The sequence below is a fragment of the Stegodyphus dumicola genome, chromosome 5 (genome assembly GCF_044657685.1).
Source record: "Stegodyphus dumicola isolate Sdum_Otavi_A_Nest chromosome 5, ASM4465768v1".
Classification (NCBI taxonomy): domain Eukaryota; kingdom Metazoa; phylum Arthropoda; class Arachnida; order Araneae; family Eresidae; genus Stegodyphus; species Stegodyphus dumicola.
The window spans coordinates 212930595-212945612 of NC_140772.1; the positions used below are offsets into that span (position 1 = coordinate 212930595).

At 34.3% G+C, this 15018-nt stretch overlaps 2 protein-coding genes across 6 annotated transcripts in view; one reads left to right on the plus strand and one right to left on the minus strand.

The window, feature by feature from the left end:
* LOC118184643 (uncharacterized) overlaps positions 1-15018 on the minus strand; it is a 343022-nt gene that overhangs the window by 281643 nt on the left and 46361 nt on the right. The window lies entirely within an intron of this gene.
* Positions 1-15018, plus strand: part of LOC118184641 (tyrosine-protein phosphatase 10D-like) — a 222332-nt gene that overhangs the window by 115277 nt on the left and 92037 nt on the right. For all 3 annotated transcript variants that reach the window (XR_004757464.2, XR_004757465.2, XM_035354344.2), the window contains exons 3-9: positions 1658-1945; positions 3338-3622; positions 6805-7080; positions 8452-8552; positions 10101-10269; positions 12305-12568; positions 13572-13715. Coding sequence is in view for 1 of the 3 variants with exons in the window: in XM_035354344.2 (XP_035210235.1) it covers positions 1658-1945; positions 3338-3622; positions 6805-7080; positions 8452-8552; positions 10101-10269; positions 12305-12568; positions 13572-13715 (1527 nt within the window). In the remaining 2 variants the exon portion in view is untranslated. The remainder of the gene's footprint in view (positions 1-1657; positions 1946-3337; positions 3623-6804; positions 7081-8451; positions 8553-10100; positions 10270-12304; positions 12569-13571; positions 13716-15018) is intronic.

Sequence of the window (15018 nt, forward strand, 5' to 3'; positions counted from 1 at the left end):
GAAAAGAAATTCCTTACCTTTTCTTGTAGTGGAACTCATATATAAAACTCATTATTCTGCGATATAATCAAGTGATTTTAACCCGTTTTCCGTTACCTATCCCTGTTATTTAACAGTTTATTATTATTTCATCCCAAATGCTGTTTTGCTTAATTATTTACATTAGAAACTGTGCAGTTTATGATTTCTCACTTTTGTGTTTGTGTAAAATCCTAGCATTCGCGTTACCGTTTACCGAGAATAGATTAACTGAGGTGCGGATTTTCTTTTTCTTTTTTCTTTTCTTTTCTTTTTTTTTTAAATTAAATTTTCTTATTGAGAAAAAAAATTAAAAATTACTATCACTCCCCTCCATAAATAAAGAAAGTTTTACATCTTCATGCAAGCTAGAATTCAATGAGACTGCTTAAGTTCTGTAGAGCTTAATGGCAGAACACCTAATAAATATAATACTAATAATAATAATGCCATTTATAGCATAGCTCCTTTATTTTTACTAATGTTTTTACTTTCGTTGTTTACCGTGTGTTATTTTTTTTTAATACTGATTTAATTTATGTAATTAAATAAGTTTATTCTCCAGATTAAGGTGCATAAAACTACAGGAAAACTGAGAATTTTTTGTTAATTATAATGCGAATTCTTCTTCTTCTTTTTATGATTTGGTTTTTTAACTGTTATTGGATTAAGCGTAATGTTAAGTTAACAGCGGGTGTCCTAGCCGATGTTATCTCGCTTAATTTAGTGTTGACTGCACACAAAATTGTTATTCTTTATCACAGATATTATTCCTTAGCAAGTGTTGCTTTTCTGTAAAAATAGATTTCAGATTATTGCTTCTATATTTGATAGACGTAATACAATTTACAATTGTATATGGTTTAATGCAATTGTATATGATTTACTACAATTGTGTTTGATTACAATTGTACATGTTTACAATTGTACATGATTAATTAGATTTGATATTTACTATGCACTAGAAAGTTAGACAAACAATATTTCTTCCCTCTCCACCAAGAAACAGAAAAATAAAAATAAATAAGCTCCATGATTAATAATATAAATTAAACTGTTTTAAGGCCCACCAGCTGTCAAGGGGTAAAGTCGCTGAACGCTGGTGGTTCGGTCCGAACTCCGCGAGCTTGCTGGATGCATGAGCGTTTTAGTGGTTTTTCCCATGTTTAACGTGTATGCGAGCCAGTTTCCCCTTGAAATTCCTTCACGAAGGCATCCCTACTTTAAGGCCCTCGAGTCTTTGCCATAATCACATAAGTTACAAAGCTGTTTTAAGGCAAAAGTATTTTTTAAACAATGAATTATTAAATTTTCATTTAGTTTTCCTACCTATGATAATGTTTTCCTGTATATATAAGTAGATAGATAAATAGATAGAGAGTTACATAGATGGAAAAAGGAGGTTACAATTGTAATTTTAATATTTATTATTTTGATAAATATTTAGACTGCGAAATAGATAGAAAAAAGGGATTATAATTGTAACGCTAATATTTATTATTTTGATAAATAGATCGACAGATAGATTGATAGAAAAACGGTTTATAATTGTGACGCTAATATTTATTATTCTGCTATGTAATATATCTATTTTAGTTACAAAAGACAAATTTTTACGATGGCAAATTTTCCTTTTCAGCTCCTGATCCCCCTGTGAACTTAACAGTCACCGTTTTAGGTGGCAAAGGCGCCCAAGCTTCTTGGGAAGCTCCAGTGCAGGGTGGATACACTGGATTCAAGCTTATTCTGGTTCCTCTGTCTGAAAAAGACGACAACACAGTTCGAAACCATTACATCACGCAGACTTCATTTAGAGGCAACTTTTTCCTTCCTGATTTGACCCCAGGCGCATCCTACGAGGTTCAGCTCTACTCCGTGTTCCAAGGACAAGATTCTGCAGTGTTTGTCGCGACCAATTTTACTACAAGTAAAAATGCAGCTTGTTTTTTTTTTTTTAAGTCTGTTTGTTTTGTTTTGTTTTGTGTGTTTACTGTTTGTTTCTTTGCTATTAATATCAGCTTTCTTAGGGCTGTACTTAAGACTAATGTGAATAACTCATGGCCTACAGCTTGCTTACTAAGATTCAGTACATTCAGATATATGGGGATTTATTTCCGACATATTTTATTATCACCTAAAATTGAATTCCACCTTTATTAAATTAATTGGGCGTTGCCGAATGATCTTAAAGTAATGATAAAATTAAAGCTTTTTATGTCACTAATTGTGTGTAAAAAATCTCAATGCCACCCCAAATTCATAATCGTGAGAAGTAGAATTTGCTCCAACTGGTCGCGAATGACAGTACGCAATGAATTTAGCACGAGAAAACATTCCACTTTCATCTAGAGATTCAATATTGGCCAAGTAGTTAAAATCATGGAATATTCATAGTTTTTTCCGTTTATAATATTCGGACAAGATCTAAATTGAAACTAGAACTGATTTGTTTTATGACCATTTAATCAAGACCCTCTGAAATTACTATGATCTGAAACATCGAATTTTATGTATGAAATCTTCGATCAAAAGAACTTGGAACTTGAGAACTTTTGATCTATTGAACTTTATTTAACTACAGAACTTTCATAGAATCTTGAACTATTGAAATTTATTAAAATCAAATTGAAATGTACATCAAAATTTAGCTCGACGTAGCATGTAAATTCAAAGAAGACTGTTAATAACTTTCACTATTATGTAAAAGGTCATATAAAAATGATGTCAAAAGTTCTGCCGAAGATGTCGAAAGTTCTGTGATGTCGAAAGTTTCACTGTAAAAAGATCTTCTCAATGAATGATTTCCACTGCGTGGGTTTTTTTCCGTTAAGCATCACCTTAGGTCGAAAACCCTCTCAGTGGTACGTGCGAAAGTTTGTTCCGAGTTTTGATATCGTCTGCTTAATAAGCTACAGCAGGAGAAAATATAGAAACCCACATCTGGAAGAAATCACTCCACGAAAGCGTCCTTCCCATTAGACACATAAGCCTAGAGTGCTATGCCTTCATTTAATAGTATTCTCTGCTCAGACCATCGTAGGTTATAAATTGCAAAATTATACGCATTATAGTCGCTGTTTTTAAAAGCCGAGTATACATATCACTCCGTAAAAGTGGACAACAAAACTTTATAGAATATGCTGATGTCCAATTATATTATTTCAGTTATATCAGCAATAAACAAATTGCACAGTATGATTTAATGTAAGTTTATGGCCTGATTTGCTTTGAATGCTTCGTAAAATTTGTTTATACTCTAAAGTTCTTAAAATTTTATATCAAAGAGAATTTTCTGAAATGTTATTAATTTTTCTCTCAGAACCAAATACACCAGGACGGTTCATCGTCTGGTTCCGGAACGAAACTACTCTCCTAGTTCTGTGGCAGCCTCCCTATCCTTCGGGAATCTTCGACAAATATCGTGTGAGTATTGCTCCGAAAGATGCATTGGAATCGGAATTGCTGGTGGACAAAGAGCGAGACCCACCAGGACCTGCCCAAGCTGCTTTCTATGGTTTGGTGCCAGGCCGTAACTACAACATTTCCGTCCAAACTGTTAGTCAAAATCAGATCAGCGAACCAACTAAAGCACAGTACAGAACAGGTGAGTACTTCTTATAGGGCTGATATTCTGTTGTTCCCAAAATAGAATCTGATGTTTTAAAAGGCATACCAAACGAACAGTCCTCTGAATGAATTTTGTTGAAAAATCAAAATCAAGAAATGAAGTTTGTAATAAATGTTGCAGAAAATTTGTAATCGAAATATGTATAGCAATAATCATATACTTTTTATACTAGAGATGACCAGCCTTTTTCTTGTAATGATCCCTTTTTAAAGGAATGTTTTTTTTTAATCGACCGCCTCATAATTTTCGCTATAGTATAAATATTTGTACTTAATCATAATGCAAATAATTGCATACAAATAACTTTACAATACAAAAGTTTTGAAAAATATTTTATTATATTCATATCTAATTACCTTTTACTTAATTATTATTATTCTTAATTTTACATATATTAACAAGCTTTCACAAACAAAATCACGTATTCTAATTTCATAGTTCTAAGTTCTAAGTTCGATTTTAATTATGTGATATCTGCGCTAGATTTTGATGCAGTTTTTTAAATACTAATCATACAATTTCTTAATTGAATTTTTAAATCACTTCTTCCAGAAATATTCAACCTTTTTTTTTTTTTTTTTTTTTTCATTCTAGTTTTGTATTTTCGTATTTTTTTTTTAGTATTTTTGTTGTGCCTTCTCTTTTACTCTTGCTTTATACTTTTTCATATTCCACTTATTGCATAAAAAATTATGTATTTAAAAAATATGTCTGATATTTAAAATAGATTAAATAATTTCAGTTTTTTTTATGTTGTCTTCCTTTCTTACAGCTTTATTTCAATATTAATAATGAATTGTTAATTTAATTAAGAATTTTTTGTAATCAGTAGGATCTCAATTATGCTGATCAGTCGCAGGTGTATATTCGGCTAATCGACTCCTAGGTGATCAATACCAACTCTTATTTAATAAAGTTAATATTACATTTGTAATGTATTAACATTAAAGATAATTTTTTTTGGGGGGGGGGAAGTTTTTGTAGTAAAATTTAAATATATTATATTCCTCGAAGACATTTAACATTCAACAATATATCACAATATATCAGCTGGCGTTTTTATATATTACAGTGTAACTCGCTTATAACGAGCCCGGATTGAAAGAGAACCTGTGTTTAACGAGCAAATCGGAAATATTTGATTGGTACAATGTTAAGTCTATGGGAGCAAATCTCGGTTATAGCGAGCAATATTTTTGTGATTCATAAAATTTCTATTGGCTTCCACTTGTCCAGCTCAGCAAATCCTTTCTTCGAAAAATTACTTTAATATTCCGAAGTCAACCGGAAGTTAGTGATGAGTTATAAACTCTGCGAGTACGTGATGGTGGCCTTTTGCATCTTGTGAAGTGCGCGTGCGAGGACCCTTCGAGTTCAAAGGTGAAAAGTGCGTCGAGGCGAGCTCTCCAAAAATCGATTGACAGCTAGTCTGTTCTGATATGTTTAGCACTGACAAGAAGAAGCTGTTGGGTATTGGCAAGTGCAAAAACCCTAGGTATTTTAAGTACGTAACTGTTGATTATGACCACAGCGAGAAAGCCGGGAGAACTTCGGATATTTTCACGAAATTAATTACGAAATGGGCGAGGTACCTCATCAAAGGAAAGCATAAAATTCTCCTTTTAACCGATAATTGTAAAGCGCATCCCGAAATCAATGGGCTTACAAACCTTAAGATTGAAGTTTTACCACCGAATTCTACAAGTGTCATACAGGCTATGGACCCAAGGGGTCATCAGAAATTTTACATCAAACTTTTGTAAGCACTTGATCTTGATGCTATGATAACGAGAATGTGAAGAATTTCAAGACTAACCACCCCGAGCATTCTCAATGAATTTTGAGTGCGCAGAAGAACTTCGAACGTTCTTCAAGCCAGGGGTGCAAATAACGATGTTTTTCGGGCCATGAGTCTTCTCTGAAGAAAAATAACACAAAAAAACAATAAGACAATTTAAAAAAAAATAACTAATTTCTTTTGTACTGTACAGAAATAAAAGAATAAATAAGGATATATAAATATAGTAAATATTTATAAATTTTTATGACTTTTTTCAGAACCCGTTTTTTAGGAGTACTCGATTATAACGAACAGATATCGTGGTTTCTTTGCGCTCGTTATAAGCGAGTTCGACTGTATTAATTATGGTTAATTTCCCGGATTTGACTCTTATGGAGAGGTGGCTGCATTGTGGTGTTGCGTAGGCCCAACTTGCCCGTAACAATAGTAGTAACTGCTAAGAACTGGAATTACACAAACTCTTAAGAAGGGTTTAACTCCCTTTTTATTCCACTTCAGAAGTTATAGATGCGTTCACTTGACGCTCACAATCTACGCCGACCCGGCGGTTAAATAAAATAAGAAAGTACAACTAAAAATGAATAAATAACAAGTCACTACCTACGAGGCTCTATAAACGTGACTAACTTAACCGCGTTCTAAGATACAGCTGAGATTTCAGCAAACTTTCTTAATAAGAAGTTGAATGATTCAACTAACTGCCGAAGTAGGCTCACAGGCCGAAACGCGCGGTTCTTAAATTTCTACCTAGCAACCTTCACGCTCGTGAATCAAGAAAGTACACCTACAAACTCGTTTTCCTTCTATTTAACTCAAAAATACTTCCGCTGAAAATTTGAATACTTTGCGCGTTCTACTAAAATTTACATACTCTGGCATTGGCAATTCCAGGGGAAAGTAAAGGCTTGACAGGAAAAATAGCTTAAAATAAATGTTAGTTAAAATAAATATAAACCCTACAGCATATTACAAAGTACCCCATACGCCTTTGAAAATAAACCATGCATGTAATTCTTTGTAAAACAAAGTCCTGTTTTTTACGAGCACTCGGTTATAGCAAGCAAATATCACCGTCCTTTCGCTCTCGTTATAAGCGAGTTCGACTGTATTAATTGATGTTAGTTTCCCGGATTCGGCTTTTACGGAAAAGTGACTGTATGTGAAAAATAAAGAGTATTACATACTCCGTTGAAATTAAACCATGCATGTAGTTCTTCATAAAACCAAGCCCTGTTCTGAATTGTCCATTTATTTACCTAAATATGTCCATATATGAAAGAAGTAATTTCTTTCCAGATGTTGGGAAAATAATGGTTTAATCACCAAGCATTTCATAATTTTATTTCATCTTTTACAGTTCCTTTGCCACCAACAAATGTTACATATGACACTAACAGGCTGGCTTCTTTTTCGTTCGACGTCCGATGGGATCCTCCTAATAACTTATCCGAGTTCGATCGCTACCAAGTCGCCCTTGGCATTCGCAATACAGTCCGATACCTAATCAATAAAGAGGAAGAAAGAGTTGTCACGTTTGATGAGGATTTAGAACCAGGTTTGACATACGAGGTGGTCGTCAAAACTGTCAGCGGCAATGTAGCCAGTTGGCCAGTCACGGCTAACGTTACGACAAGTAAGTCTTGCTATTACATATTTTGCTTTATAGTTTCTGTTCCTTGAGATTTCTGTGCTTATTTCTGTTTATGAATGTCATATGTACCATGAACTTAGCTGTGCACATTTGCTGCGCATATATAGTATGTTGAACATTACTTGAACTATTTTGGGAATTGTTCCCAGAATCATAAGTATTATATTATAATATCGACTATTGAACTCTAACCATTGTTAATACACGTAACCTTATAAACTTGTGCAAAGACTGTTACACTCTGCAAACTATAAACACTGTTGTGGCCACTTGGGGTGTAAGAACAAAATGAGGCATTTACTCAGCGCTGGGCTTCAGAGGTTGGTGTGAGCCTATTATGTGATCCCATTAATATCTGAGGGGGTTCTCTTCATAATGGTGGATGTAGAGCGATACTGCTGGACGTGGTGCTGCAAGTTTTGGTGTCACTTTGTTGGATTACAGAACTCGTTATGACTTTGCTGTTGCCATGTTGTCTTATATTGAGAAAGATGTTGACTATCTGAAACGAGTCCTTTTTTTGCATGAGGTAACATTTCATTTGAATCGTGGTGCCAAGCGACACAGCGCTTTAATCTGCGGGAACTACACACAGTGCTAGAATCCCCACGCTATGTTTGAGACCGTCAGAGACAGCTCTAAGCTGAAGGTATGGTGTGGTCTTATGCACAGTAAAATCACAGGATCTTTAGTCTTCAGTGGAAAGATGCTCAGAGCTAATATCTAGCTTGATATGTTGCAGTTATTTATTGTGTAACAGATTCAGGACATTCCAGACTTAATTTTCCAACAAGATGGTGGGCCAGCTCATTGGGGGTTAGATGTCTATGCCTATTTGGATACAGCACTTCTGGGAAGATGGTTCGAGCGTGATATTACCATAAACTGGCCTCCACAGTCACAGGACATAACACACTGGATTTCCTCCTTTGGAGTTATGTCAAGAATCACGCTTACCAAATACCAGTGAACGGCATCGCAGCATTTCGGTGAAGAATTACTGTAGTCATAACATCCATCAATCACGTAATATTGACCAACACATAGATGGAACTGCAATATCGCATAGAAATTCTTCAGGCAACATGGATGGAACTGGAATATCGCATGGATATCCTTCGGAGAACAAAGGATCACACGTAGAAAATTTTTAATTGTGTACATAAAAACTTGAATATGTTACATGCAATTCAAGATAAAGGGTATTTGTTTTTGTTTCATATTTTATGCCTTATGAATAATTGTAATCAGGGAAATAATTCTGGGACACCCTACATATTTTTTGCTTTTTTTTTTTTTTTTTTTTTTTTTCAGTACACTGAAATTAATTTCTTTATTATCCATTATCAATAGGGCCATTGCCGGTAAGGATACTGAGTTCTTTGTCTGAGAACGTTGGAGAAATATTTCTTAAATGGGAACCGAGCAAAAACAGTACTCAGGATTCATACAGGGTAATTATCTTTTGTGAAAACTCTTTCTCCAAATTAATTTCAATTTATCTTGTTTGCAAGTTAGTTTAATGTTGGAATTTCTATTACGATTTTTACGTGTTCATGATCTAAAATATTTTTATTGTTATGTTGCCTGCCGTTATAGCCGTGACACCATTTTTTATATCTATTATTTTAGAATCCAGAATTAAAAGGACTGTAGAGAATAACATCCGAAAAAACATTTTTTAAGGAAATTATTTTCGTAACAAGAAATATGTGAGGTTAAATACAGTGATATATATATATATATATATATATATATATATGCGCAAAATTTTTAAGACCAAATAGGTCTTACGTCTAATTACTTGTTTGCTTTACATTTTCTTTTTCAATTATATATATATATATATATATATATATATAATTTATTTACTAAAGAAATATTGTTTATATTATCTCTCAAGCTTAACCCCAGTAAAATTATCCTAAAAGAGTGAATCCAGAGTTAGCAAGTTCAATTCTGAAAATTGCTCCAAAGCAGCTTGAATGTAAATTGTTAAAAATGTTTAACGGGGACTTGAATTTAATCATGAATAACAAAATTTCAATTGTAAAAAGAAATAAATTAAAAGCAAGTAATTAAATTTAAGCAAGTAATCATTGCCAATGATCGGAAATTAGTTGACTTTTCAAGGGGAACAAACCAACTCCCGTTCAATGAACAATAATTAATAATACGAAGGTGTTTCGTCCTTTACTCAAGTAATAAGGCAATGCCAAACCGGCAATTCAAGCTAGGCCAAATATTTCCATGAATTGAAGGGATTAAGAATCAATGCAAAGCACTAAAGAACTCATTCCGATTAAGCATTTTCGCTAATTCAATTTTGAGTGAAAAGCAATTTCTGCAGTAAAATTGATAAATTACTCGAGTAATTGTCCCCGACACCCTCATGTTTATGCATTTTAATTCAAAACTATATTTACAAAAAACTGGGAGAGAAGATTCAAATAAGTACGTTTTCTTAACATACTGATATAATATTTCATATGACTCGTATGATTTTTGATTACTTAAAGTAAATTACTTCATTCTAAAAGATTTTTGACCATTAAGAATGAGAAATGTATATTACAAAATATCTATGTTGTAATCTTAGTTTGAAACAGCAACTGAAAAACTACTGCATAAGGTGTGAAATGTTAATAAAGTAATTCTGCTGCTGGAAATTACAAAAACCACTTAATAATTTTGACTCAGAAATATTTGCTTCTTGAAAATTCGAATAAAGATACTCCGATTATAGGCAAATATGTTTTCCTAGTATCTTTATTTTTTATTAACGAAGGCGATAAGAGGAAAACCTGAAAGAATATTTTAAGGTAATAAATTCAGTATATATTTACTAAAACTGATTAGAAATGTGACTACTTTTAATGTATATAGCAGTTATATTCGTTTAACTTCATATAAATTCGTTTTCTGTCATTTGAAAGTACATTTGTAATATGTAGCGCTTTTCTTATTTTATCGTGAATTCAATACACTCTTTGTTTTTCTAGATTAAATACAGTGATATGGAAGCCTTCAATAGTGGTGGTAGTCTCTTAGTAGTACAGAATACAAGCATAAACCTGACGTCTTTGTTACCAGGACGAAACTATTCCATCAGTGTGTCTGCTATTAGCAAGAGGATATCAAGCGAAAACACTGTAATTTACCAGGCAACAAGTTAGTATTTTCTCAAAAATATGCATAGTGTAATCAGGAGCATCTTACATAACATTTTGGAATAGACTTCAACAATTTTGATGAAATATGGTCATTTGCTTCAGATTTTTATACACGATTACTTTTTTCTTCAAAATCTTATGTCAACATCATTAATTTTTAACAGTTTTACGTAGTTTACCTTGATTTGGCTAAAAAGGAAAGGAAATCGTCCCACATATATTTCCAGGAATACTTCTGATAGCCTTTCTGATGAACTTCTTCAGCCAAATAGATGGAAATGAAATGTAATATGAATACAGTAAATTCCTGATACAACTTTAATATTGCGAATGTTACAGGTCTTAGTGCTTGTAAAAGTAATTAAAGTAGATTTGCTTTGATACTAAGTATAATAAAACTGCCTGACTTGTAAACTACCACCAAAACATAAATAAATCCCCATATTAAAAGGAGGGTTGTGAGGGTTATCTAATGCAATCATTAAGCCACGCTTCAAACTACTAAGAACGTTAAACACAACGCAATGCAGATCGCAACTAAAGGACGAACCTTTCACGGATATCTCACTACTCCGAAGTCGCTCTGAACTGACAACTCATAACAACAACTGAGAGCAGATGCTGCCTCAGGTTTTATATAGTTTCCAACCGGCCTCAGGTATATTTATAGTACTTTCTCGAAATTACTGTAAGGCATACGAGGGCCGAACACGGTTACAAAACATCATTCACAGTTATTCAATTACATTCATTACAATTATACAGGGACAAAACATCAGAGGAGGGGGTTCGAGACCACCTCGCACGGTTTATAAATGCCTCAACCTCCAAAGACGATCCGAGGGGGCGCCACTCCGCCCAATCAATCCAGAGGGATTTAAATAATTCACTATGCACTGTTAAAATTCAAGTACTGTGGTGGACGGCAAGTATCCACCGAAAAAACAAAGTCACAATACTAATTCAGAAGTCAAACAACAAAGTCACAATGTTGACATCACCGTTCCTCTGATTCTGTATTAACCGACAGGAGTCCATCCCACCTCGGACAACCTTCTACATCAACCATGTAACATCCCCACAACCAAGGGGGGGGACAAGAGAGGATCAGTATGGTTCCTGCCAAGCCTGAACCAAGCACCGATAAATGATGGCTCTAGTCCTGTGAAGACTCACCTTTTACCCCAGAGGTCGAAGCTGTCTAGACATAAGTCCAGCCAGTTTGCTAGATAGAACCCCGGGTCTGCTGCTATAAATGGTCGCTTCTGGAAATTCCAATCCAGTCGCACCCCAGGGACGGGTGTCCAACATCATCAGCTAGGCGAACCTGGTAATCGGAGGGTACCACGAGCGGACCGATGCTGGACTAGGACAGGAGAAGCTATAAGGTAGCGCATCACTGCCCCAGCAGCTGCACCCAGTCTCAGAAAGTCCGGATTGAACCCCGGGTCTTCTCCCATTAAGTGGTCGGCTCAGAAGATCCATCCTTTCCAACTTCAAGGCAGTAACATCCCTACCCCCCCCGTTATACAAGGACAGGATAAATGTGTCGCCAAGTATGAAGATTTCTCGTAAAATGTGGCGACGAAATTAGTTTCCAAAACCGGTGCCAGCTTGCGGATGTCTTGCCAAATTAATGCGATAACCATTTACTCAATGTTAAATAAAATAAACTTGCCCTTGTATTCTTATTTTTCCGCAGAGCATCGTTTCTCTAGATTTTTATGTTACGTTATACAAGAAAATACAACAATTTCACATATAATTTCACTAAAATTATCTATCGTAGCACATTCATGACAATATATTTTTCTATTTACCGGATATTCTATTATTACATTATTTAAGGTTAGTAATCGTTTACTTGCGCAATTGACTAATAAAACATGATCTGCATTATGCTTGTTCTGTGACTATGCTTCTTTTAATGGCGATCATTATTATTCTTCGTTTCACTGTTACCCGTAGATACTTGATTACTAGTCTTATTTGTTATTAATTATGATTGAAATGAGCTCCATCTTTCGTTTCAGAACCTTCATCGCCGGTCATCGAGTTGCTGCAGCCTGCTATAGCCGGCGGCTGGAATCTTACGTGGAAATCTGACGTAACCAGTCGTCAGGATCAATATTCAGTGATGTACATACGGAATGATACACGGTATCTGCAGGAGAAATTAACCAAGAACAACTGGGTTGTCATTTCTGACCTATATCCTGGTGCGGGATATGAAATTAAAGTTTATGCCATCAGTTTCGGAATGTGGAGCGAGCCACATTCTTATTTCCAAACTATACGTAAGTTTTGCTTGCTTAAACTACAATTTTAAAATATTTCTTCTGTTATAATAAATTATAACTACCATCCATGTGTTTCACACAACCATATTCTTCCACGAAACAAATTCAAGTTGTTAATTTTCTTCTCAAGCATATGAAATTCATTCCTATTTTCAATCAATTGCCAAGATTTCGCCACTTCAACCATAAGTAATTCCAAAGATATTATTCTTTTCTTTAATCGTTATAATCCTGTTATAATACAGAACAGGGGACTGTCCATACGTTTTACAACGTGGCAAAGTCTTTAGACCTCTATCATCGCGGAAAACGTTAACATTTTCCCCAAGAAATGTTTAGTAAATAACAGAGAGAATTTATAAAGCAGTTTTAATAACTTCCCTCCTTAATAATTTAATGATGTTCTTCATCTTCAATTCTAAATATGCATTTTCAAAGCATAATTTCTTAAACTATGCTCTAATATTAAATTTCTGATTGAAGGACCTTAGTGTTATTTCCACTAAATATACTATATGAAGCGGCATTAATTTATGTCTAACAGCAAGCGAACTGCACATGAACTCTGTTCTCTTTATCTTGTTAAAAATATTACGGATTAGTTACAAGCAATCACTCAACTTTTAAAATGTGTTAATAATTTTGCGATAGTGTATTCTTACATAGTTTGACATACATGTTAAATAGTCAATATATGTTTTAATATAAAAATATTTTAAAGGTTTCTCATCAGTTATGCCGTTACTCCCAAGAAGTATCTGTAAATCAGTTAAATAAAGCTAATAATATAATGATTTAACTTAATTTTTTATCACAATCAACACATGGCGACACAGAATCCTTTTTAAATAACTGCTAAAAATTTTAACGTGCTTTAAAACTCAGTACCATTCATAAATCTATTATTGCTAACTTAACAGTGTCTTTTTATTATTTTAAATGTATCGCCATACGGAATCATTGCTTGTAAATACAATTAATATATGTTTTGATTTTCCAGCACCACTGAAACCTAAAGGATTGCAAGTGGTAAAAGCGAGTAGTACGAATATGATTGTTTTGTGGAGTCCGCCATCCGGCTCTTTGTACGACCATTTCAGTGTGAGATACCAGCCGGTCGGATCAGCCTTTTGGAGAGAAATGGGTAAATGTATTAGGGAATTATTTTAAAATATGCCACGCTTGTTTATTTTAAGTATCTTTATGTGATTAATTTGTAATAGATGCTTTTCCTTCAAGCCCCCGAACTAAAAGAGTTGGACGATAATCCATCACCGCCAGGATTTGACAATTAAACTAATCCCCACAGATCTTTGAGGGGGGAATATGTAAGATAATTCCATCTCCCTTGTCTTCGTGGTGTAACTGGATAGTACGTTCGGCTGGCTATCGGCAGGTTCGGTGCTCGAATCCCGACAAAGACATAATACATTTTTCACATCGTCTCCTACATAGGTTAACCTAATGAACTCTACAAGTTTCACCTTTTATAATATGTGCTCTCAATGGGTCCTTCCTCTTCATTTTAAAAGACGTTACTCTATTTCGTGCTTCCAGCTTTTAAAATATGAATTAGATTAAAGAGCTAATAATTAAATGAACAGGAAATACAAGAATAAAAAAATATGAGACATGTTTGTTGAAAATATAATTTATTTTGTTGGGACGAAACGTTTATAAAGATACCAGTGTGCGACTTGCGGATGAAAAAATAATCAATATCTCGTATAAACCACATGAGGTGGCAATAGTCGCTGCTTCGCAGTACAGTGGTGAGACTGAGAAGATGAGATGTCGAATATGCATTTAGTTTACGTAAGTTCACATGATTTCGATGCTTCATCTGGCGTGCTAGTCATCCTGAAACCACGGGCAAGAAAAGTACAGTTGTCAAAAAGTCCGATCATTACAGATCATAACAGCAATAGCAAATGACAGATACCCAGATATCATTCGGTGTTTTATGCGGTGTCCGCCGATAACATCGCGGCAAAAACATCGCGGACGAAAACGTCGCAGAGAAAACTACGCAAGGCGAAAACGTCGCGCTACAAAACATCGTGGGAGAAAACATCGCAGTTCTAAAACATCGTGGTACAAAACATCGTCGTCGAAAATAAAGCGGTTCAAAAACTTCGCAGTTTAAAAACATCGTCGTCGAAAATATCTTGGTAAAAAATAAAGTATCTACAAATCATCGCGTGACGATAATATCGCAGACATGCTTTTTCAGAATTATTCCCATAATAATTTGCGCTCATAAATTATTATGGGAATATCTATTCAGACTTTAATAACTGTAAATAGGTATTCCCATAATAATTTGTGAGCGCAAGATAGAAATAAGGATAATTTGTTTTTCATATTTTATATTAACTACTAAATTTTTGCTGAGAAAATAAGAAGGAAACTTAAGCATAGAAAATTAATGCAACTTATAGCACTTA